This window comes from Ricinus communis, chromosome 5 (assembly GCF_019578655.1).
Source record: "Ricinus communis isolate WT05 ecotype wild-type chromosome 5, ASM1957865v1, whole genome shotgun sequence".
NCBI classification, from domain to species: Eukaryota; Viridiplantae; Streptophyta; class Magnoliopsida; order Malpighiales; family Euphorbiaceae; genus Ricinus; species Ricinus communis.
The window spans coordinates 31,146,367-31,171,118 of NC_063260.1; the positions used below are offsets into that span (position 1 = coordinate 31,146,367).

A 24,752-nucleotide genomic window follows, 5' to 3' on the forward strand; every position below is an offset into this window, starting at 1 on the left:
GGCTATTGGTAATGACACTGTTCATACTCAAAGCAGCCAGTCTGTATGTCAGCATTTATCACATGATCTTATTATTTAATGCTATTTTCCTCCATCATTAACTACTTTTTTCCCAGAGGTACATCCAAAACCAAGGAATCATCGTCGTCAACACAAGAGCAAAATGGTCGTTTGATGATTAAAAAAAATATTAGGCAGCTGCAGCCTTTCAGGAATCATGACTTGCCTCATTTCATCAAATTTTTACCTGGAAAAATTACACAAGAAACCCAAATCTTCTGGTCTGGTGTCAGTTTTTTGAAATTTATGTCTTTGCATTTCTTAGGAATTAATGGGATTTAAGGAATATTTGGTTCACAAATCATGAAAGAAATCAGAACTAATTGAAAATACAATACATTTTCATTTTACATCTAATTTATCTGCTATATCATCGAGCCGAAACATCGGAAGTGGTTAAATAATTGGTAGAAGAATCATTGTAATTTGCTTCAATGTTGTTTGTGAATCTTCCCACAGAAAAGGCTGGCTTTCCGGGTTGGGGAAGAGCTGCAGCTTCACTTCTCAACATTAAAACAACATATGACATGGTAGGCCTGTCACAAGCATCTTCTTGAAGGCATAGTAATCCAATATGCATGTATCTTGAGAATTCATCAGGACAACAAGAATCAGACAACAATGGATCCATCAACTCCAGCTCATTTCCTCTATTCCACAAATGCCATGCCTGTTTCATCATTTAGCAGTGTAAGCAACTTAAACATAGCAATTCAGGCAATAAACTTCAGTCAAGCCCAACTAAAAAACTTATAATTAAATTTTGGCGTTATATCAAAAGCGAATCAAAACTCACATATGCTGACAGGTTAGGAGCATTTTTTGATTTGTGGGATCCGGTGTTCTTTCTACCAGTTATGATCTCAAGCAAAAGAACTCCAAAACTGAAAACATCAGACTTAGTTGAGTATAGTCCCTCCATGGCGTATTCTGGTGCCATGTATCCACTGCATATGTTAATAAGTGCACAAAAAGAAATTATTAGGAACATTGAATTTGAAAAAGAAGGAACAAATTGTATTATAAATGAGTTTCTAGCACCTAGCCTGGGGAGACATAATCATTGAAATTCTAGTCCTGAAAGCATGCAAGATGGGCAAACACGGAAAAAGTTAATAGACATCACTATTGTAGCATGACCTGTATGCACGGTACGAACTTAAAATTAATCATGCAAGTTACTTTCAGAAATTTAACAATTTCAAAAGGGAAAAGGAACTTACTATGTTCCAACTACTCTACAAGTATTAGCTTCCCCTTCACTGCCGAAAATCCTTGCTGTTCCGAAGTCTGAAATCTTGGGATTCATTTCATTGTCTAACAGAATATTGCTAGGTTTTAGATCACGATGAATAATTCGAAGTCGAGAATCCTCGTGAAGATACAGAATTCCCTTTGCAATTCCATTTATGATATTAATACGTTTGCACCAATCAAGTTGAGCACGTTTCCTGGGATCTACCGATTGAAAAGTAGAAAGAAAGTTGTAGCTTATTTCATATTGAAAATCATAAAGATCAAGAAAACATCTAGGCTTAATATAGTGAAGAGGACTATTTACCAAAGAGGATGACATCTAAGCTGCTGTTAGGCATGAATTCATAGACAAGCAGCTTTTCTTCACCATCAAAACAAAAACCAAGAAGCCTGACAAGATTTTTGTGTTGAAGTTTCATTATAAGCTGAATTTCAGTTTTGAACTCCTCTATTCCCTGCTCAGAGCAGGTTGCGAGCCTCTTCACTGCTATTTCCTTTCCATCACTTAATATACCCTGCATAAACACAATTTAAAACAAAATAAGATCTTCTACAATTGTTTCGGCCTAATACTAAAAATAAAGGCATTCATTTACCTTGTAAACAGGGCCAAAACCGCCTTGTCCAAGCAAATTCGATTCACAGAAATTATCAGTAGCTGCATGTATAGATGCGAAATCCATAAACCCAGATTCTTTAGCACTGAGGCCATCTTTTCCATGAAAACTTTGGTTCTGAAAAGCAGGATTGTCTGGATCACTGGTACTCTGCAAGTGGAATGGAAATTGTTGACTTGCAATTTCATTCTTCCCTAAAAAGAAAGGATTCCCGATATCAAATAATGAGTTAAACTATGGAAAGGAAACCGCTCATAGATTTTTTGTCAATATCATTACATTTCTTATTACCCTTCTTCATAGAACGGCTATAGATGAAGGAACTCAAAGCCAATACGACCAGGATTGCTGTTGTAGCTGTAAGAAATGCAATCATCCAAGTTTTGGTTTGTTTGCCTGCATTTACAGGAAAAGGGTACCTTTTTTATTGCATCAATACTGATTCTCAATCATAAACCAAACAACTATATGCAATTTTGAGCTTTAATACTGGATAGTAACACTCACTTTTTCCTGTCCCCTGATTTTGTGCAGAAGCAGGATCTCCATTTTCACCTTTATAGAAGGCATATAACTCATACCTTAAATAGCAACTTCGGCTAAGAAGCCTTGCGCCGCGAGAAAAATAGCAGCAACTTGAAAGATTTGCCAAGGCAACCTGAAGGCAAGTACTGCAGTCATCTGAAGATAAATCTGTGGTGCACTGAACTAGAGCATACAGTTTCTCTGTACTCGTGAAGGCAGCTTCCCCGGTAGCATACATGTTAACAGAATTATTAAAAGCCGCCTTCTTAATCAGACCACTTACAGTCTGATTCACTAATGATCTAAATTGGTCTGGATTTGAAATGTTCTTTTCGTTATCATAGAATTGATTTCCTGAGACATCCAAATGACCTAAGAAACTTTGATTCGAGTAGCGCAATTGGCAGACCTCCTCCCACACAATTGCTTCTGCGCTATTTGCACAAGACTGCTTGATATCTTCAGACGCTGTCTGGATGCAGCTGCTGCATTTATCACTTGTTACATAGTTCAGGCACATGTATTGGCTATAGACTTTATCTGTGTTATTTCCAATGGAGGAGTCGAACACTTTTAAGCCAGAAGCATTTGAGGGAAGAGAAAGCAAAAGGTTCTTGAGATTGTTCTGAAATGGAATGTTAGCTGCCTGGTTATTGATATTTGGGCAGAGTAGGTATGGAGGATCAGCATAAGCAAAATCAAGAAAGGAACCAACTAAAAAACACAGCAAAAGAAATTCAAAGATTTTTGCAGCCCTTTGAAACTGACCCATTTCTTGATCTTTCTTTTAGTACTTGGCCAATAATGGATATGCAGTATCTGCAATTCTGTAGCAGGAGATTTTTCTCTGCCTTCTTGTAATTTGCCTTGAGAGTCTATTCAGAGCATTATTTCATGCAATGCAATCCACATCAGTTTTAGTTGATAGGCAATTTCTTGGAAGAATTTGGGCAATATTGAATTATGAAAACTGAAAAGGACTATTTAGTTTTTACCCAATTCACAAGCCAGTTGACTCCATCTTACTCTTCAATTTGCTTTTGCATAGGTTATAAAGATAGACGACGCATCTTGAAATTTCTCAAGAAACAAAAAGAAAATAAAAATAAGAAGACTTGTGATGGTCAACAATATTGGACAACTGACTCAATGCAAGTGAAATTTGTAACATTATTTTGAGTGGGTGAAATTTCTTGGAGCCTTACCATTTGAAATAAACAATTGCATAACCTGACCTACTGGTTTGGTGTTTTTTCCTGCAAGTCTAGCATTCAATTGATATTAATCCTATAATTCCCTTCTTTTATTTATAGGTATTAAGATTGTACTGATGATCTGTATTTGGAATTTTCTTAACCTTCTCGATGCAAATATTTTATGATAATTATTATTTTTAATTCATTAAAGACGAATGCCAAATAATGATGGCCGAAAATTGCTTTAATTCTTCTAAATGACAATATTATATAGATGACATAATTATGTTCTATCTAATTTTATCTCGTAAGAGAAATAATTGGCTAATGATTCTGCTGTTTGATAACCTTTAAATCAATTTGGCATGTCAATAAATTAAATGACTTAAGATCCAATTTTACTAACTACAACTTATTTGATTGGTTAGTTAATGAGTTTGAAGGATGTACCAATTATGTAACTGATTACAAGTAAAACCCCTACATTTTTTTTTTCCTTTCTAGCCATAAAATAATATTATGAATTTTACTTATATTTAGCTCATTTTTTAATCCATTTGAGCTCATATAAAAACTCTGAAATATTATTTTTTAGCTATAAAAAATAATATTATGAATTGTACTTGTATTTAACTCATTTTTTAACTCATTTGAGTTCATATGAAAAGTGTAATAATTTAATCTCGATTCTATTTTTAAACTAGTTAAAAATTCAAATCAAAATTTAGAAAATAAATATTTAAATCGGTATATTTATGAACTTTTAACTTCATTATAGTAATAAAATTATCTGTAATAATAAAATGAAATATATATATTCTCAAAATAAACCTTATGTATTGATAATAAAATAAAGTGAAACAAACTTTTTTTTATCTTTTATATTTAAATATATAAAAATAGTTGTAAGCATTTTAATCTATTAAAATATATATTATTATTTCTTGTAATGGAGTATAATACTTTTATTTAGTTTTCTTAGAGAATTTTTATGTTAAACTTTTTACTTTTTGTATTTTCTTCACTATTAGTTCAATATTAATAAAATTTATATTTTTTACTTTTGAGAATTTATATAACAAAATAAATAAAAATATAAAAAGATTTAATATTTTAAATGATATGAGTTGACTCATTTTTTTAATTTGTTCAAACACATTCAAAATATCTCAAACTTGAATTAATTTTAATTACTAATATAAGTTTACCGAACCAACGCTTGCGCTGGATTTTGTTTCACACACAAAAGCCTACTGGATACAATTAGAAATCCTGTAAGGCTTAAATTTAAGAAGATTTGGCCCCAAAAGCATAAATTTTCATATTATATAATCATGATTTTTGTGAACTCTTCAATAAAGAGGAAAGGCGATCAACGTGGAGATACATTTGAAAGAGTCACCTGATTAACAGAACTAACTTTAGGATTTGATGATGATGTCGCTGATCTTGCAACAAATTGCCCAATAGAAAATGCAGGTTTTCTGGGTTGAGGAAGAGTTATGGTATCACTTGCCAACATGACAACAACAGACGACATAGTGGGTCTTTCTGCTGGATCGTCTTGCACACACAACAACCCAATGTGGACACATTTTAGCACCTCAATCGCCACGCTTGAATTTACAACTGCTGGGTCCAACAATTCCAGTCCTTGATCCTTATTCCACAGTTTCCATGCCTGAAATGTTAAAGGGAGTATTAGTTGCTAGCAGTCGCCTTTCTTTCTGTGTTTTTCTTTTTAATTAAAAAGGAAGAAGAAGAATAAATATATTGACAGAACATACAAAAGTGAGGAGGCTTTCACCCTCTTCTTCAACATAAAATCGGTTATTCCTTCTCCCGCTAATTATCTCCAAGAGGAGAACTCCAAAACTGAAAATATCTGATTTCACAGAAAAAAGTCCTTCCATAGCATACTCTGGAGACATATATCCACTTTTTGATCCATAGAAAAGTAAATAAAAATAACTAGATATTAAAATTTCTGTACAAGATTTAGAATAGTTAGAATAAGATGATAGAGTATAGTAGGGAGACGAGTGGTGCAGATGGATATTAATACTCACTAGGTACCAACAATTCTGTTTGTACTTTTACTGTCATTTCCTCCAAAAATTCTTGCCATTCCAAAGTCTGATATCTTTGGATTCATCTCATAGTCAAGCAAAATATTGCTAGCTTTTAGATCCCGATGAATAATTCTGAGTCTAGAATCTTCGTGTAGATACAAGAGACCTCTGGCAATCCCGCTGATGATGCTAAGACGTCTCTGCCAATCAAGGCGTACACCCATCTGTGAGTCTGAGAATTATTCACATCAAAAGTATATCAGTGACCTTTTCTCTCCATTTTCAATATGATAGGTGCTAGGTACAATATATTGAGGTTAAGAATCAGACCAAAAAGAAAGACATCGAGACTTTTGTTGGGCATGTACTCATAGATAAGCAATTTTTCACTTTTTTCTAAGCAACAGCCGAGGAGTCTGACAAGATTTCTGTGTTGCAGTTTGAAAATTAATGTGACTTCATTCATGAATTCCGGCAGTCCTTGGCCAGAAGTTCTTGAGAGCCTCTTAACTGCAATTTCCTTGCCATCTGGTAATGTACCCTGTAAGGGCGAATATGTTTATCAAAAATTTCATTTCTTTTGGTGGAAGTTGCTACATCTAGCAATCTGATTTTTGTATAATTTTTTTTTTTTTTTTTTTTTGCATATGCTGTGTTTAACTAGACGCTTAAATGATTGAGTGAATGACCATGATTACCTTGTACACGGGGCCAAACCCACCTTCTCCAAGTTTAGCATCGTCAGAAAAATGGTCTGTGGCTTCTGCTATGATGTCAAACGGGATCATAGGAAAATCTTGGGCGTCCATTTCCCCTGTGATATTTTCACATGAATACTCATCTCTAGTTCGTCCTCTTCCCAGGTCTAATAATTGAACCTCCTGGCTAGCTCTCTCCTCCTCTATAGAAAATAGTTTTATCAATATAAAAGAAAATAATATAGTCCTTGTAATAGCAGGAATTTCCTCATACCCTCTTTCTGAATTTTCCTTCTCCACGTGGTATAAAAGAAGGAACTGAACAGGAGTATTCCTACAATTGCTGCAGTAACACTTGCAATGACTTTAGTTCGCGTTGTTTTGCTTCCCTCCCCTCCTGAAATGAAAATATTTTGCTGGTAATGTCAACAGGTTATGATATAAAAGAAGATATTGATGATAATTACTCATAATTCATCCTTTCTCTTTACCTTTACCTTGTTTTTCTATTGGAGCCGGAGGATGAATAGGAGGAGGAGGAGGAAGTATAGGCGAAGGTGGATTTCCCTCTACCACAGTCGTATTGTTAAAAGGACTAACCTCACGATGAAACCCCGTTTCATTATAAAATAGATAAACTTCCCACCGAATATTACAGCTTGGATACAAGATTCTTCCACCTTGCTTTCCATCACAACAACTTGGCAAATTTGATACAGCTGTCTGAAGACACTGAGCAGAGTCACTAAAAGATAGGTCCGGCGTGCACTGTGCAAGGGTGTATAGTTTTTGAAACGCTGTAAAACTTGCATCATTAGTTGCAAATTTTATAGCACCAAAGGGAGCAGCTGCCTGATTTGCTGTTTTAGTCATTGTGGTTTCTAAAAGCTCATTAAAACGTTCTTGGTCTGAGACATTCTGTGTATTCCACATATATACAGCAGGTGATAGAGCCAGGATGGAATAGATTGTTTGGTTTGAATAACGCAGGATGCACTCATCGTACCACACTATGGCTGTTTTCTCGATGGGGCAACGTCCGACAATGTCCTGGGTCGCACTGATGACACAATCTTGGCAGACTTCAATGCTAAGGCCAGCAGTACAAAGAAAAAGGCCGTATACACGATCCTCGCCCCCGCCCTCGGAGGTGTCATAGAAACCATTTGGGCGGTTTATTGCGTTCGTGCGAATTGAAAATAGGAGTCGATTAAGGTTGTTCTGGTAGGTGCTGTTTCTGGTGAAAGCAGTGGAGTTGGAGCAAACATGATAAATATAATTGGGCTCTGATTCCGATGCAATGGCAAGGCGAAGCAAGAACGACAGAACAGTGAAAGCTTTAACAAGGCCCATTAGGAGGATCAAATTCGTAAACTCGATAAAAAGTATAAGATTTCTTCTTTCTTGTCTGGAAATTGTATCAACATCGACAGTAGTCTCACGGCTAAGGCTTGGTGATGAAATTATATTATTATTTGCGGGAACAGAGAGGATTCTCAAATGAAGTTAATGAACCAAGTCAATACAAATTTCTTTTTTCTTTTTGGAAATTTAATCATTGATGGAGACGTAAGTAAAGAATTATCTTCGCGTCTAGGCAGTCTAGTGGGCCCACTCATTGACTAGCACTTACAAAGTCATATATTACGAGACCAAGTCCACCCCGGTGGGCGCACTTTTTAAATAGAGGAATTTACACTATATCCCTCATTTTTAGAAATAATTATAAAAAATACTCTTTTATTTAATTCTATTACATTTTACCCTTTCTTTTTTGCAAGATGACACCTTACTCTCCGTAGACTAATCCATTCCATAAAAGCTCACATTCACATTCTCTTCTCCCAATATGCTTCCCATCTTTCTAATCATTTTGAGCTGCTCAACTTGTCCCTTAATGAAATATTTTTCTATAAAAAGACTTAAATAAATTTTAAGATATTTTTATTTTATTTATAATTTAAAAGTTATTTATTATTTTTTCTTTATAAATAAAAATAAGAATGTGAATTTATTTTTAGGAGAATTTCTAATCACTATTGTTAAACAATATTTATAATATTAGAACTTGAATGATTTATAAATTGAAAAGTTAAGTGAAGGAATACAAATTAGAGCATGTTAATAAAATTCAATTTCAATCTAATTAATACCAAAATGATTACAATTAGATATTTAATAGATTGGACTTTAGTATTTATAAATTAGTTTTATCTTTTATCCTTTAGTAATATAAGTGTTTCACACTACGCATTAAATATAGATTTAATTTTACTATTCAATTGTCACTTATATTGTCATCTTCTATCTAAAATATAAAATTAATTTAAAACATTAATATAGTATCGTATCAAATTATTGAAACTAAATCGTCATTTAAAGAAAAAAAATTGAAAAATTAAAAAACTATACATTCATCTTGATAAAAAATTAAAAAATTAACAAATTGGATCAATGCATAATTCACTAACAGAATTTGACTTAATTCTATCCATCTTATTGGCCGTTAAGCCTCGTAGCTATACTTTTTATTCTTTTATTCACTCTATAGATAGGGGACACAGATTTTTGTTTGAGGAAAAAAACACCGACTGTTGGCGGGCTGTGCCCATTCTCCTTCTTATTCTGCCGACTTAATTTCATATTAGTTTAATATAGTTACTACTTTAAATTTAGCAAATAAATTTAAATAAGTTAATTACATAAATTATTATCATAATTTAATAATAACCATATGTAAAATAATCTTTTAATAACACAAAATTATATATTTTTATTAATGTTGCTAAATTTTATATTTTTTTTTAATTTATTAGAAATGGAAAGTTAGCACAATTGAAATTAATGTTATTGTTAAATTATTCAACCTTGAATTTATTATTTATTTATTTTAATAATAAACTTTTATAAATATAATAAGTTGAAAAATATAACATATTATATAATTACTTTAGTTATTAAAAAATTACATAATTTAATAACTTCTTTTAATGTTTGATTGATGTTAATGATGGTATAATAAAATTAAAATACAAGTCAACCTGCTCTTTCTTGACGACCTGCTAGGAAATTCTTGCCTTATATCATAATTTAATAACTACAAGACACGTATTGTTATAGTATTCTTCTTACTATTAATATACTTAATGATTAAAAAATATTAAATATTAGATATACTAATTTATTGAATTCATAAAGATGAGAATTTATAAATGGTATAAAGTTAATGTACTCGAAGTTCATAAATTCAAAATTAATAAATTGTTATGTAAAATTATATTTTATAAGAATATAAACTAAATATTTAACTTTCAATCTAACAAGTGACTTCTATATAAAAATTATATTTTAAAATAATTTTATATTAATCTAATTTTAATAAAAAATATAATTTTTTTATTATTAAAATTTATATTAATTATTTAATTTAATTATATAAATATAAAGTTATACAATTGAAAATAATACATTTGCTAAAGTTATAGAATCTAATAAATGAATTTATTGATTTTTTATTTTTGATAATATTTAGTTGATGCGTGACCGATTTCATGATTACATAGTTGATGTATGGTTAATGTTTGGTTAATTTTGAAAAAGTAAATAAAAATTTAAATTATTTTTTTATATTTAATTTAATTTCTTTGTGTTACTAAAAATATTTTTTTGTAATGAACCTATAACCGAGATAAGAAGGAAATTTTTATCTAATCCATCTTTGTTTATATTTTAATTTTATTATTGACTTTTAATGTTTTGTTGATTTTCATATCTACGAAAAAATTTCTTTAAATTTTTTTCTTGAACCGTTATTCCTTTTTTTTTTTTAGATTTCAACTTTTTTTTCTTTTTCTCTCCAATTTCTGTCAATTTAACTTTTTTATATAAAAGGAAAAATTATTGTCTTATTTTTTTAAAAAAATTGTTGGATTTCTCTCTCTCTCTCTCTCTCTATAAAAGTTTAACTTTATTTAAATTTTATATAAAATAAATTATTTTAGTTTGAAGTCTCTTAATTTATAAGTAAAATTATTTTAATTGATGTTTCGTTAATTTTTAGATATATGAAGATTTATTTTTAATTTTTTTACTTTAATTGTTATTTACTTATTGAATAAGTCCTAAAATATTAGATCTTTTATTGAAAATTTATATTCCATAATTGGAAAATATTAGAAATTGAGTTTAGATTTCACATTAACAATTTTCATCATTCTCTAAAAAAATAATAATAATTTCCATCTTGAAGTTGAACGAGAAAAATCAATAAATACAAATGAAGTGAAAGTACTTGCATGGAGTGGAGATAATTACTTTCTATTTTAATTAAGAACATTAGAAAAAAGATGTAAGTTGTAGACAAAAGTAATATCTGAATAATTAAGTAAATATCTTTCTTTATAAAAAATTTAAAATATCTAAAACAAAAGAAACATATGTATGGTATAAGAAAATAAAAGTAGTATATGAATAAAAAGAATAAAAAATTATAAAATAAAAAGAAAATATATGCATAATGTTAAAACAGAAAAACAAAATTTGCACCTTATACTAATATTCATTGCTTTTATCTTTTTAAAATTTTCTTTATAATTGAAATATCTATAGTATTATCATATTTTTATAAAAAAGAATTAGTTTGACAAAAGATTTTTGTGAGCATATGTATTTTGAGGTATAAATGTTATTGATATTGCAAAATTCTTAAATATATAATTTTATAAAAAATTTAAAATTAAGTTACATTCGATAAATTAAACAAAGTAAAATGTTTAGAAGATCTGGCAAAATTACGAACAAATTGACATTTATCGTCATATTAGCTCAATAAATATTCAACACAAACTACAAATAATTTAACTACATAATATAAAGTGAACGAGACATGTTTTAGATTTTAACTTAAAAATGATAAATTTTTTAAGAGTGTCATAATCGTGACGTAAGATTTTAAATTTATAATAATATTTTTAGAAAGTGATCCATATTCATTAACTAGTTGATGTGAAATATATATTTTTAAAAAACTAAAAAAAATTAGACTCATATAAAATTAAATTATTAAATAAAAATAAATAATAATTTGTAAATTTAAAAAGTTTACTAATTATATCCCTTTTTCATGATTTTATTATATTAGATGTAAAGGGCACAAATAAGATGGTTCACATCGTAAATTGATGTTGAAAAAAGAGGCCTATTTTTGCAACAACTTTTAATGTAAAAGGGGATTTTTGTAAGGTTTTCTTTTGTGAGGTAAAAATGTAATAGTGGTTGTAAAAATGGATATTTGTGTAAAGACCCTTTCAAATATATGATCTATCCTGTCCCTTTCATTATTGCTGTGACTTCAGCTTTTGTTTTATATATTTTTTATATTTTTAGAATTTTGTCAAAAAAATTGAAAATATATAAGAAAATCTAAAAGTTTATTTATTTTAACTTGTATTATAAATTATTTTTTGATATTATCTATAAAATACTAAATAAATATTATTTTAACTTATATTACTGTAAAATTAACTAAATAAGATAGATTTGTTATTTTTATGTTTGATATTTATGAATTAAATAACATTACATGTTTTGTTTTGATGACATAAAGAAGCATGTTAAAAAATATATTATAATATATAAAAAATATGGTAAATACAATTTAAAGTATATAAAGATATAATTAGAAAAAAAACTAAAAAAAATATTTAACTGTCACAAAAATAAACTAAAAAATATCAATAAAATATTTTAAAAAAATACTATAATGCAGTTTCATAAAATACGTACAAATAAAAACTTTTTGAAAAAAATTTAAGAAAAGAAAATTTGGCTCTAAAATATTTTGCCTCCAATTTTCCTTACTTTTGCCAAAAATCTAATAATGTAAAAAAGAATATCATTAACATTTGAATTTAAATATCAAATTATAGATTTTAAATATATTTAACACCAAGTTAAGATATGATATTATTCTTTTTCTATTTTTATTTAATATAAAATATGATGTTCAATTTTTTATTTTACATATTTAATATATTTTAACAATATATATATAAAATTAAAAAAGAAATAAAAGTGTTTTAGGATAAATTATATATATATATAAACCAGTGCTTACCGATAAAAAGAGTGAGCCATTAATCCAATCATTTTAACGGGTCAAAATCGGGTCAGAGTTTAATAATTTTCAAATTTTATCTATATCATAACATTGGTTTACTTGATGAAATGGCTAAATAAATAAACATGTCTCATTATTTGAGATCCACCACTTATCTCTTTTAAGAAATAGTGGTATTTCATATGACATTTGAAATACAATGATAATATCCAAAAGCCGATAGATGATATAGTAAAACTATCTTCTAGTTTAACAAATTTTTTGAGTTCGAACATTAAATATGCAGCTGTGTTAAAATATTTGAAGGAGTACTTTGTTATCTGTAAGAATCTTATCCAATACACTTAAGATTAATTTTAAATATACATATATCAAAAAAATTATAATGAAAATTGAATTTAAAAAAAAAAATTAAGACATATTAATAATTAAAATAAATTAAATTTTTAATTAAAAATTTATATTTTAATATTTAATTTTATTGTTATAAAAAATACTCTATTTATAAAAAAACTGAATTTTATAAAAATTATTTGAAAGAAAATAATTAATTTTGAAAAAACCATATACCAGAATCGAGCCTCATTATATAGATCAATTTCATCTCATTCTGTATGCTCTAATTTGTCATTTTATTGGAAATTCAAATATTTTATCATTGTTTATTTAGGGTCTGTTTGATCAATGCTCAATGCAGATAGTAGTTGATCGCTAATAATTGATAACTGGTAATTAATAAATTAGACCATTTAATAAAAATTATTAATAATTATTGTTAATATATTTAGTACCATTAAAAATATAATATTTATAAATATAACTTATTTTATTATACTATTTTTAATAATATAATTAATAAAGATATCTTATAATAATTAAAGATACAATAATTTTCCTTAGCTCATATATTTTTTATTAAAAATATTTTAATAAAAGTTAAAATTAAAACTTCACTAACAAATTATAATTATTAAACTATTAAATATAATTTTAAAATAATAATTATTTATCATAAATTATAAAAATGGGATAAAACCCATCTGGAGAATGACATGCTGTTTAGCCCAAGCCCAAAATAAACATTTACTTTTGACCCGTCAAATCCCCCCCTGTTCTTGGTCACTGGCACTCCTGATCAAATGGCAATTTCTATTCGCAGATCATCTTATATCAGACATGTTCCCGCTTTATGTATGCTGCGTTACGCTATCCGTAACTTCTGTAGATTGCCTTCGTTTAATCAAATTCAAAACTTTTCGAACAGTTGTATGTTATAGAGATCCTCTATCCTAATGCACATGACCTGTTCGGTAAAATGCATCTGAGACTGTTATACACTAACTGGGACTTTCTTTGCGTTCTTTTCTTTCAAGATTAGTAGATGGCACCGCAACAAATTGCCTAGAGTTTTCTAAATGGCAAAATGGAGGTGGAGTTATCCACAAATCAGTTCATATCGACCCAACGGCGCTCGTCGAAATTGGTGCAGTAGTTCATTCTAAAGCTGCTTTGGGTGCTAATGTTTATGTTGGATCAGGAGCCGTTATAGGACCTGATGTTACTGTTGGTCAATCTGCAAAGATAGGGTCTAGTATCTTCTTTATGCGAATCAAAAGGAAAAAGAAAAGCTTTGCCATAGCATTGTTTAGTTTAACGATTTATGTTTGAGTTCTAAATAGGAAAGTTAATCCGGTGCAGGTATAATGTTTCACTTCGTAATTGTACTATAGGTGATTCATGTGTAATCCACAATGGAGTTTCCATTGGTCAAGATGGTAAGCTTTGGATCATTTTGAAGTACGTAAATTCTTATTGTTTAATCAATTAACAAAAACAAGCAAGAACTTGTTGGGATATTTTGACAAGCTGTGGTAGTTTGTAATTTCTGTTTGTTTTTCACGTCTTACTGCCTCTTTTTCCACGTAATTCCTGAAAGTAAGGTTTTATTAGAGCTACTATTTGACTTGTTTTTTTTTAATATCTTATTATATTTTCTACTCATCCCTTGGTCAAGTGAACTACTCTTATTTTCCCCTTAAAAATGACTCTTGCGCTTTTTCTCCACAGGATTCGGGTTTTTTGTAGACGAGCAGGGAAGCATGGTGAAGAAGCCTCAAGTCCGTTTTCTTATTTTTAAAGCACACTCGATTAATTTATTTGTCTGCTTCTCTCTCTCAGAGTCTGTCACGCATGTGCACCCATGGTCACACAAACACAACCATTTAGATTAGATGATTGATTTAGGCTTATGATGCACTGAGATATGAAGTTGTCTTTTGGAATTTGGCTAAATGATCTTACATTGTACTTTATCCAGTTACTAAGTGCTAGGATAGGGAACCACGTAGAGATTGGGGCAAACACATGCATTGACAGAGGAAGGTGAGGTGTACTTGGCTTTAGATATCTCCAACTTATCACTCATATGTGTTTGCTAATCAACGAACCACGTCTGCACTTGGACATGGTTCAATGTGGAGCACTAAGTATGTGATCTATTTGATTATGTAGTTGGCGAGACACAGTAATTGGTGATCATTCCAAGATAGACAATTTAGTTCAAGTGAGTTGCAGTTTTCACTTCCTCTGTGTTATTATCTTGATGGTGATTTTTTTGTTGTGATATGACTGCCCTTCTGCTTGGCTTTTCAGATTGGTCATAATGTAGTTATTGGGAAGACTTGCATGCTTTGTGGACAAGTTGGGATTGCAGGTTCTGTGACGTGAGTCGCTTCTCCTTTAGATGGAATATTTATTTGTTTTAAATAAATTCTGTTGATTTTTTGATTTTGTAAATGCTCAAGCTAATGTTAATGTACTTTTTTATTGTTCTTTTCTTGTTTAGAATAGGAGACTACGTTACTTTAGGGGGAAGGGTTGCAGTTCGTGATCATGTCTCTATTGCTTCAAGGGTACGTAATCAGTTACTTGATTCTAAGCAAGTAAGCTAGTGAACAATAGTTAGTCAATTGATCAAATTTATGTCCAAGGTGTTGATGTACCTTTATTTTCTATTTTGATTTTATGTTTATCTGCATCAACTAAATACATGGCCTTCGGTTCTATCATTCTTTGTTTAGAGCAAACATGTCCGTAAGCCTTCTCTCAACTACTATAGATGTTATGGTATTAATAATTAGTTATTTAATTTATTTGGTAATGCAGGTCCGGCTGGCAGCTAATAGTTGCGTCACCAAGGACATAAGAGAGCCTGGGGACTATGGTGGATTCCCTGCTGTAAGATTCATCATTTTGTTCTTTCTTTCATCTGATATAGTAACATGGGTTGATGAGAAATATGATTGTAACAGTCAAAGTTTTTGGTCTCTGTTCACACTCTTAAGTGTATCAGATATGAAATTCATATGTGATTCATTCAGTTTGATTGCTTAGCAGGTTCCGATTCGTGAATGGCGAAGACAAGTGGCTTACTGCTGCTGGATATCAAAGAAGAAAGCGTTATAGAGTTGTTAGAAGCTGAATGCAATAGGTAACTGAATCCTGTAGTCATTCCAAGTCACCAATTTAAAATGCAAGTGTGGCAAATTTTTTTCTTTTTTAAAAAACCCGTAGCAGCCTGTTAGAGATTCTTCTCTTTAATTTACAAGTGGAAAAACGCATTTGTTTCGTAATCTGTGGCAGGAACAGTATTCTGTCTCACGTAATTCCATTGATGCTCGCCAAAGTATGTTAGCTTTGAAAAATTTTGTCTGACATTTAATTTAGAGATATTTATTATGGTAATAATCTAATTTTTAGAATCCAAATGATTACTCCTCTTCCTTGCAAAATTGTAGTTCGATCTTATTTTAACATCACATATATACACAAACAGATAAGCCTCCACTTAAGATAATTGGAAACATTTTAATATATAAGAATATTGAAAAGAAGTCTTGATTACGGGTCAATGTTTCCGACGTATATAATTATAAAATTGAGCATCATATTATTATATTATACCCATAAAGTAGACGCAAGGATGCCACTGAAGTGTGAATGCCCAATCTAATGTGGAATTTTCAGGTATCTATCTGTAAAGATGATGATTAAATAAATTAAGCTTTGATTTTTCCGGCATTATTCAGACTTTGCCAAGTAAACTTTCGAATATATAATTCTCAATTCAACGTAGCGGATAAAAGTTAAAGATCCGACTACAAAACTATATAATGTATGCAGCAACAAAGAGATGGCCTCAGGATTTAGTTCACTTACCATGTGAAAAACAAGTCAAGCACGGTTTGATCTGGTGAAAAGAAAAAAGAAATGAAGGAAAAGAAAGAAGAAATACTTGGTGATACTTGTAAAACAAGAATGTAGACTTGATGTGCACCTTTTTCACAAAATTGTGTTTCCTACTTGGAGTTATCGTAGGCAGACTCTGGCAGCAAGAAATGCTAAGAGTTGTATAATTTAGTTACGTCAACTAGAATTCATTCACGCCACATTAGGCAGAGGACATGTTTTGTTACAAACCATTATCCAGTACATGATTCTATTCAGCTGAAGACAGTGATGACTTACTTAATATTAGCAGATAAACTGATTTGAGCTTGTAGAACTTGTCGCATATGATTGTACTGCGCTAGACTTGGTGAATGCAGGTTGCCGAGGAATTGGCAGACTAGCAGTGTCACCAGTGAGCATAGCAACCACCGCTGCCATGGTTGGCCGAACTTCTGTATCTTCTTGGACACATAGTAGACCGATATGGACACCTCTGATCACTTCATTTATGGAACAGGATTCTCTTAAAGTTGAATCCATTAATTCTAAAGGTGTTCCATTTGTCCAATGCTTCCAAGCCTGTAAATATAATAAGTACAGAAAAGCTGCATTTAAAGTTTTGAACGAGTGATATCCTCTGACCTTGAAGATGAAGGAAAGTATTGTTAATACAGTTTGTCTATACTTACAGTATCTAGCAGGCCTTCACCACATTCTGATCTAGAGCTGCCATTTCTCCTGCTACTTATGAGCTCTATAATCAGGACACCGAAACTGAAAACATCAGATTTCACTGAGAAATTTCCAAATGCTACATACTCTGGAGACATGTAACCACTGCAACGTGTAATCGACATTACAATACCATTAGAATACAGTAAACATTTGACATATGAATTAAAAAAGGCAAAAGAACTAAAGTTTGAGTAGAAAATAATCCATTACTTACTATGTACCCACTATTCTATTTGTACTTCCTTCAATTTGATCAACACCAAATATTCTTGCAGTTCCAAAATCTGAAATTCTTGGATTCATGTCGCTGTCTAATAACACATTGCTAGCTTTGAGATCACGGTGTATAATTCTAAGCCGAGAATCTTCATGCAAGTAAAGAAGGCCTCTAGCAATCCCTACAATAATCTTGTACCGTTTTGGCCAATCTAATTGGTCCTTCTTTCTTACATCTGTACAATGTTAAGAAAAGTTTTCATGTTAGAATTTAAGATTTCACAGAACTATATAATCCAATCAAATTGAAGGTGAAAATAACAAAGAAGCTAACCAAATAAAAAGTAGTCAAGGCTTCTATTGGGCACAAACTCATAGACAAGTATCTTTTCTTCAGCTTCAAAGCAAAGTCCTAGCAACCTTACTAGATTTCTGTGTTGAAGCTTAGTTACCGATTCAATTTCATTCTTGAATTCTTCTGCACCTTGGACAGAGCACCTAGACAGCCTTTTTGCAGCTATATCCTGTCCATTAGGAAGTGTACCCTGATAAACAAATCTCATCCCGTCAGAAATTGTGCTGCTTGCAATTGTAAATGCAAAGAACTCGTTGAATTTTTTTTTTTTGTACCTTGTATACTGCACCAAATCCCCCTTCACCTAGCTTGTTATCATCTGAGAAGTTATTGGTGGCAGCTTTAATCTTACTCAAACTAAACTTCATGGATTCTATATTTGAATATTCTCTCTGATCTACACAACCAAAAGTAATTACATTAACACTCATTAATATAACAATAAAAGCAAAATAAGGTTGCATCTTTATAATTTGGTTCGTATTTAGTTACCAATTATTTCATCTAGTGTACGGCTGCACTTTTTCAACCTTCTCCTTCTAAAGAACCAGTATACTATAGCATAAATCATCACAGCGACAACTGCTACAGAAACTACGGCCGCAATTATTCGGAACAAACCTGAATGACCATGGCCTCCTGCCTCCATCAAAAACTAAAAAGGTGAACTTAAGTTTTATGCTTGAGCCGACAAAAAAAAAAAAAAACAAAATTCGTTTAGGGAAAAGATTTTCAGTCCTCACTAATCCTAATTCATTCTTTTCCCTCCTATGCTTGCTGTGGAAGATAAAATCAGAAGCAAATGAATTGAACCGTTACATCAGATTAAATATATACATACCTTCTGGGATGTCGTAGAAATTATATGTCTCGTACCTAATAGAGCAACTCGGAAGCAACACCCTACTCCCAATTTTCTCACTGCAGCAAACTGGAAGATATGAAATGGCTTTTTCCAAACACTTTCTACAATCAGGTGCAGATATATCAGGAATGCACTCTGCAAAGCTGTAGACTCTGAACAAGGGAAATTTCTCTCTTTTAGTAGCGTACTTCTTTTCCAATGATGACAAGTGATAGTTCCTGACAAGTCCTGACACCAAGTGATCCATCATATCTACCAGTTTATCAATGAAATGATCTGGGTGTTCTATGTTCTCTGTGTTTTTACCGATAAAATGAGGCTCCGACTCCATGATGGAGAAGAAATTGTTGTTGGAGTATCGCACCATACACTGGTCGTACCAAATGATGGACTGTCTGTGGCCGGAGCAGTTAAGATTCATATCCTTAGTAGCATTCATGACACAATCTTTGCAATTTTCAGTTGTGAGATCTCCTCTGCAAAAGAAGCTGCCGTAGACTGTGTCCAGCACTGAAACTGTAGAAACCGTTTTGGCTGGTAGAATTGGAGAGGAGAGAAGAAAGGACTATATCAAGATTGGCTTGGTAGGTACTGTTAGCAGTGAAATCAGTGGATCTTGAGCAGCTAATGTAAACTGGATTTTCTGTAGCTTCAACCCTATGGTTGAGCAACCTAATAATACAAAGAATTGCAAAGAGTTTCATCATCATTTGATATGAAACATACTTGCTAAAATTTTTTATGTTATAAATAGCTGGAGTAAAGCAATGATTAAATTTATTTGGTTAGAATAAGACTGATTGTGCAACTGATATTTCAGGGGAAAATGCAATGGGAAGCCGCAAATTTTGAAGTAGAAGAGGAAGATTCAAAGTTCTCAGGTTTTGCCTGTGTGTACCCTGAGATTAATAACCACTATCAGGTAAATATTATTATTTTTTTCTATAAAACGAGAAAAGGAAAATGAATTGTGAATTCGAAATTCCTGACGTCCTATACTACAAGGAAGCAGACACTTAAATGTGAGCTACTAGCCCAATGGCAATGGGAGCTATATAAAGGGAAACATTCTCTGTTGCACATATGCTACATTCTTATGTAATTTTCTTTTAGTTTCATCTCATTCCTTGCTTTTTGGTTGTTATTATGGCAAAATTATATCTTCCACCCCAAAGGCGGCTCTTAATTGTCGCATTTTCAGGAATCAACACGGTGCATGCTGTACATGAGAAGACAACATAATTGTGGATAATGTGTCCCATTGTGGAATAAGTTCGGATGGAAAAGAAGCGACCAATTTTGAGTCCACAAAAGCACGATTAGATAAGATAGTACTGTATTTATTTCCTTTAACTATCTGAAGCGAATATTAAACTTTATTGAATTTACTTTTCAAGAAAACAAAAAGGTTAAGAACCGAGAAGCTGGAGAAGTAAAAAAATGAAAACATAATTTGAAGTTAAATAGTTTGGAGATCATATATAGAGAAAGGAAAATTGCAGCACTGGGTATATATATGTGTTATTCCTGGCATGGATAAGCTTTCTTAATTAGAAAGTTATTAGAAATAAAATGCAGGTTTGACTGTAAGGCCATGAGCTTAAAGGAAAGGAGAAAAAGGATTATTATATGGTGGCGCAGTGGGAATTGGGAAAAGAAAAGAAAAGCCAGTACTTCCATCAAGTAAATAAATCCCTTTACACCTTATCCTAATTGTAATCATATGTTAGATTCCTGAGTTACATACAATGGACCTCTCGAAAGAAAGATAAAGAAAAGCTCTCTCTTTTTCTTTTAATTGCTTTTCCAGAAATGATCATTTGATAATTGTATTATGATGAGGAAAATCAAAATATATACATTCAAGAAGTAATTACTAAAAAAAATATACCTAATATTTATGATAAAAGTCTGATGCTTATAGTTACAGAAAATTACAGCAGAAAAGCTACAAGTTTTGATGAAATGTTATGCACAGAAATCATTATGAGTTTTTTTTTCTTTCCTTTTTCAATTTTGTTGACTTCTTTTAAATTTTGTTCCTCTTTTGAATAAAAACATTTGATGCGAATATGGACAAAAGAAAACGTGAATCATGTCTTATCTTTAAGGGGAGAAAAGAAATCAAATTGGCGGTGGACTGCTTTGTAAAAAGTCCAGAATTTCTTTACTAAACAAGACTCCAAATCTGTAATTGGGATTACACCTACCAACTTTTACTATGTCTTATGGTCGTCTCTATCAAATCCATGAACAACCAATAATTAGTCCTTTCAAATCATGCAATTTTTCTTTCTTTTTTTTTTTTTCTTTCAAATTTTAACAGTTATAATGTCGTAAGTTTGAAGTCTCTTCCAATTAATTTATAATTGAAAAACTATCTAAACTCAATTTATGGTATCCTTTGTTATACATCAAACAATATAGCAACATCCAAAATTTTAAAAAAAAAAAAAAAAAAACTAAACAATATAATCCAAAATGACGTAGAAACAGAACACAGGATAAATTATATACAATTTCTCAAAGAAATCTAGTAGCCCTTGATATCCATTTCTTGGATAGCTTAATCTCTTTATTCTTGCCTGATATTTTCCCATCTGCTCCAACAGGAATACTAGCACGCAAGTTGATTCCATGGTGTTTACTTTTAATACACCAAGTTTTACATAGAATCTTAGTCGATAACTCAACCTTCAGTTCAGCTTTTCCATTCGAAATTGCTCTGGTAAGAGCTTCCTCTATCTTCTGACTTGAATCCACATGGTCCATAACTTCAACGCTTTTTCCCTTGTCTTGATGGAAAAATGAAAGTTTGCTCTTTCCAACTGTATCCTTTCAAAATAGAATATCAAGAAGATATCATCATAGTAGATTCTGGAGTCCTTGTTCGAATTGCTAATTTCAAGGCTATATATAATAAGGGTACGATCTTGATTCCCATCTCCAGCTTCAGAAGAACTCTGGTTATTAGTCTTTGGGACAGAAATCTCTACAATCGTGAAGGTTGGGTCTTTAAGACGTAAAGCTAGCTATAAACAAAGAGCAACGAGGCCTGCTAGGACTGTAACTTGAAGAAGCCATAAGTAGACGTTATATTTTGAGTCCACACATTTTAAATTATTATCTTCTTTGTTTAGATGTTGAGACAGTTGCTTTTTTTAAGTATCTGCCATCCATTTTAGAATGAATTTAAGGTTTTTTTAGAAGCTGAATTTGCTTTGAGTGAGAAGAAAGGTAAGAAGCTTTGTATTTTATGTTGAAGGATAGAAGTTATGAGAGGAACACTGCAGGTTAAAGTTTCAAGTAGAAAGAAATATATGCTTTCCTTCAGCATGCTGTTTTTGCTTTCATGATTCAGTAGGGCAAAGGTTAACTGGCAGATTATATTTTTCTGGGAGAAAAAGGTGCAAGGGAAATAGCCGCTTCCTAGCTACGCCTTGCTAATTGTTAGTGCTATAATATAACTATTTATCGCTTTCCTGAAGGCTTTCATTTCCCTCGTCAGAATGGAACAAAGGAAAACCTCAATGGTCTAATAAGTATAAAGTATTGCCAGCCCAGAATTCCATGCAGGCAAATTAGAGACACTAATTGTACAAGAAAATAAATTTACATGACTTTAAGGAAATCACATCATAGAGTTTTTAAAACATCTTTAATTCTCTTTTTTCTTTAGTTAGCTTGGCTGTATGACTATTTTGGAGCTTTATATTCATGTTTCGTAATCAGACGCCAAGCTGTTAGAGGGGGTTCGAAATTTTTCAAGTTTGATGATGATATTGATTGTAATAGATTGAACCCATTAGGCATATAACTTCCAGGCAACCAGAGATAGAGATGTGCCTTGGTGTCATTGTGTAGAGGGCAAATTATTGTTGATTTAATCTGTGAAGAATTATGAACTCAGAATTCTGAGATTAGAAGTAGTGTATGACCATAATATATACATATTGAGTTGTAACGGTCTTATTGCTATGCTATTAGCCCCTAAGCTCTATGTCAACGTTCTTCTTCCTATTCTGAGGTTGGTAGAAGTGACCTTTCTTTCTTAGTGAAGAAAGGTTGCTCCTAATCTCAGATTTTCTAGCCAATGATGTTGACTAGTTCTGAAGCTTTGACTGCTGGTCCATAACTGTTGGTTATGTAATGTTGGACTTTGATTTTGCTCTTCAACACTCCCTCTCAAGTTGGGTTCGAATAGGTTGATCGATCCCATCTTGATAAGAAGATGTTGATGATGAGTTTTATTTAGGGCCTTTGTGAGAACGTCTGCTAGCTGTTCGTGGCTTCTGATAAATGGAGTTTTGATTTCGCCATATTGGACTTTTTCACTTATGAAGTGGCAGTCTACTTCGATGTGCATGGTACGTTCATGGAAAACTGGGTTTGAAGCAATGTGTCTTGCTGCTTGATTATCACAGTGCATTTTCATTGGTCCTTTGCATTCAATTCCCATGTCTGCGAGAACTTGTTTGATCCATATTAGCTCACTGACAGTAGATGACATTGCTCTGTATTATGCTTCTGCGCTGGATATTGCAGTAATGGTTTGTTTCTTGCTTTTCCACGTTACTATATTGCCTCCTACAAAGGTGCAGAATCCAGAGGTTGATTTTCTGTCACAGCTTCCAGCCTAATCTGCATCAGAAAAACCTACTATATCATTCGCATTATTATTTTTCATTAAAATACCTTGACTAGGGGAGCCTTTGAGATACCTAAGAATCTAATCAATAGCATCCAAATGACTAGTGTGAGGGGCATGCATAGACTGACTTATCATGCTTACTGCATAAGTGATATCTGGTCTGGTGACAGTGAGATAAATTAGTTTTCCTACTAAACGCTAATAGTGCCCTATATTATCTAAAGGATCGCCATCTTCTAGGTTAAGTTTGATTTTAGTTTCCTTGTTGTATATATAGGTTTAGCCCCTATTTTTCTCGTTTCCTTTAAAAGGTCAAGAACATACTTTCTTTGGGATAGAAATAGACCTTTATGAGATTTGGCTATTTCTATTCCAAGGAAGTAAGATAGCTGACCGAGATCTTTAATATCAAATTCTTTTTTTAGTTTTTGTTTGACTTCTTCAATTTCTTTATTATTGTTACCTGTTATGATGATGTCATCAACATATACAAGGACAATGACAATGTATGTATGATTGCGTCTGACAAACATAGAGGAATCAGAAGCACATTTAACAAAATTAATTCTTAAGAGAAAGTGGCTTAGCTTGGCATACCATGCTCTTGGGGACTGTTTTAATCCATTGATGGCCCTTTTTAGCTTACATACCAGGGATTAATCAGTTGTAGGTTTGTAACCTAGAGGCAGGGTCATGTAGACTTCTTCTTCGAGGGTCCCCTGAAGAAATGCGTTCTTAACATCCATTTGAAATAAGCTCCATCCTGAGTTAACAGCAACAGATAATAAAATGCGAACAATGCTCATTTTTGCTACAGGAGCAAAGGTTTCCTGATAGTCTACCCCATATGTTTGAGTGAAGCCTTTTACTACTAATCTAGCCTTATCTCGCTCAATCGTTCCATCATGCTTATAATTAATTTTGTACACCCATTTACACCCAACCGATTTTTTATTTGGCGGAAGAGATACTAATTCCCAGGTGGCATTTTTCTCAAGAGCCTGAAGTTCTTCCTCCATAGTCTTGCACCAGTTAGAGTTGGTGTTAGCTTCATAGAAGGAAGAGGGCTCAGTGTGAGTGGCGAGATTGCTTAGATAGGTCTTATATGAATTAGATTTGGTGGGACACATAGTCCCTTAGTCTGACAGGGGGCAAGT

General features: G+C 31.8%; 3 protein-coding genes and 1 pseudogene across 8 annotated transcripts; 1 reads left to right on the top strand and 3 right to left on the bottom strand.

The window, feature by feature from the left end:
- Positions 1–289: 289 nt before the first annotated feature.
- Positions 290–7,939, bottom strand: LOC8267391. Its single transcript, XM_048374908.1, has 14 exons — positions 6,917–7,939; positions 6,700–6,822; positions 6,426–6,628; positions 6,058–6,268; positions 5,725–5,959; positions 5,443–5,593; positions 5,058–5,336; positions 2,442–3,084; positions 2,214–2,330; positions 1,914–2,128; positions 1,622–1,832; positions 1,284–1,518; positions 857–1,007; positions 290–730 (listed from the first exon to the last, which is right to left on the bottom strand). Exons 1-14 carry the CDS (start codon positions 7,776–7,778, stop codon positions 431–433), a joined length of 3,936 nt encoding a protein of 1,311 aa, XP_048230865.1. The 5' UTR covers positions 7,779–7,939; the 3' UTR covers positions 290–430.
- Positions 7,940–13,598: 5,659 nt separating this feature from the next.
- LOC8267389 (probable UDP-3-O-acylglucosamine N-acyltransferase 2, mitochondrial) lies at positions 13,599–17,455 on the top strand. Of its 6 annotated transcripts, none has more exons than XM_048374912.1 (11): positions 13,599–13,809; positions 13,922–14,159; positions 14,242–14,318; positions 14,611–14,660; positions 14,861–14,925; positions 15,055–15,106; positions 15,196–15,266; positions 15,389–15,455; positions 15,709–15,780; positions 15,940–16,033; positions 17,136–17,455. In XM_048374912.1, exons 1-10 carry the CDS (start codon positions 13,683–13,685, stop codon positions 16,006–16,008), a joined length of 888 nt encoding a protein of 295 aa, XP_048230869.1. In that variant the 5' UTR covers positions 13,599–13,682; the 3' UTR covers positions 16,009–16,033; positions 17,136–17,455. The 6 variants fall into 6 exon arrangements, 5 of the variants coding, with proteins under 5 accessions (XP_048230869.1, XP_048230868.1, XP_048230867.1 ...); XM_048374911.1 differs by having other exon boundaries at positions 17,151–17,455; XR_007216105.1 differs by lacking the exon at positions 17,136–17,455 and having other exon boundaries at positions 15,394–15,455; positions 15,940–16,009.
- Positions 16,929–19,663, bottom strand: LOC8267388 (cysteine-rich receptor-like protein kinase 25). Its single transcript, XM_048374909.1, is given in 8 exon segments — positions 16,929–17,352; positions 17,463–17,610; positions 17,723–17,960; positions 18,059–18,269; positions 18,355–18,476; positions 18,572–18,718; positions 18,921–19,447; positions 19,449–19,663. Coding segments are annotated over 8 exon segments (1,875 nt in total). The 5' UTR covers positions 19,655–19,663; the 3' UTR covers positions 16,929–17,076.
- A 1,368-nt stretch (positions 19,664–21,031) lies between these two features.
- On the bottom strand, positions 21,032–23,454 carry LOC112534766 (annotated as a pseudogene).
- Positions 23,455–24,752: the final 1,298 nt, after the last annotated feature.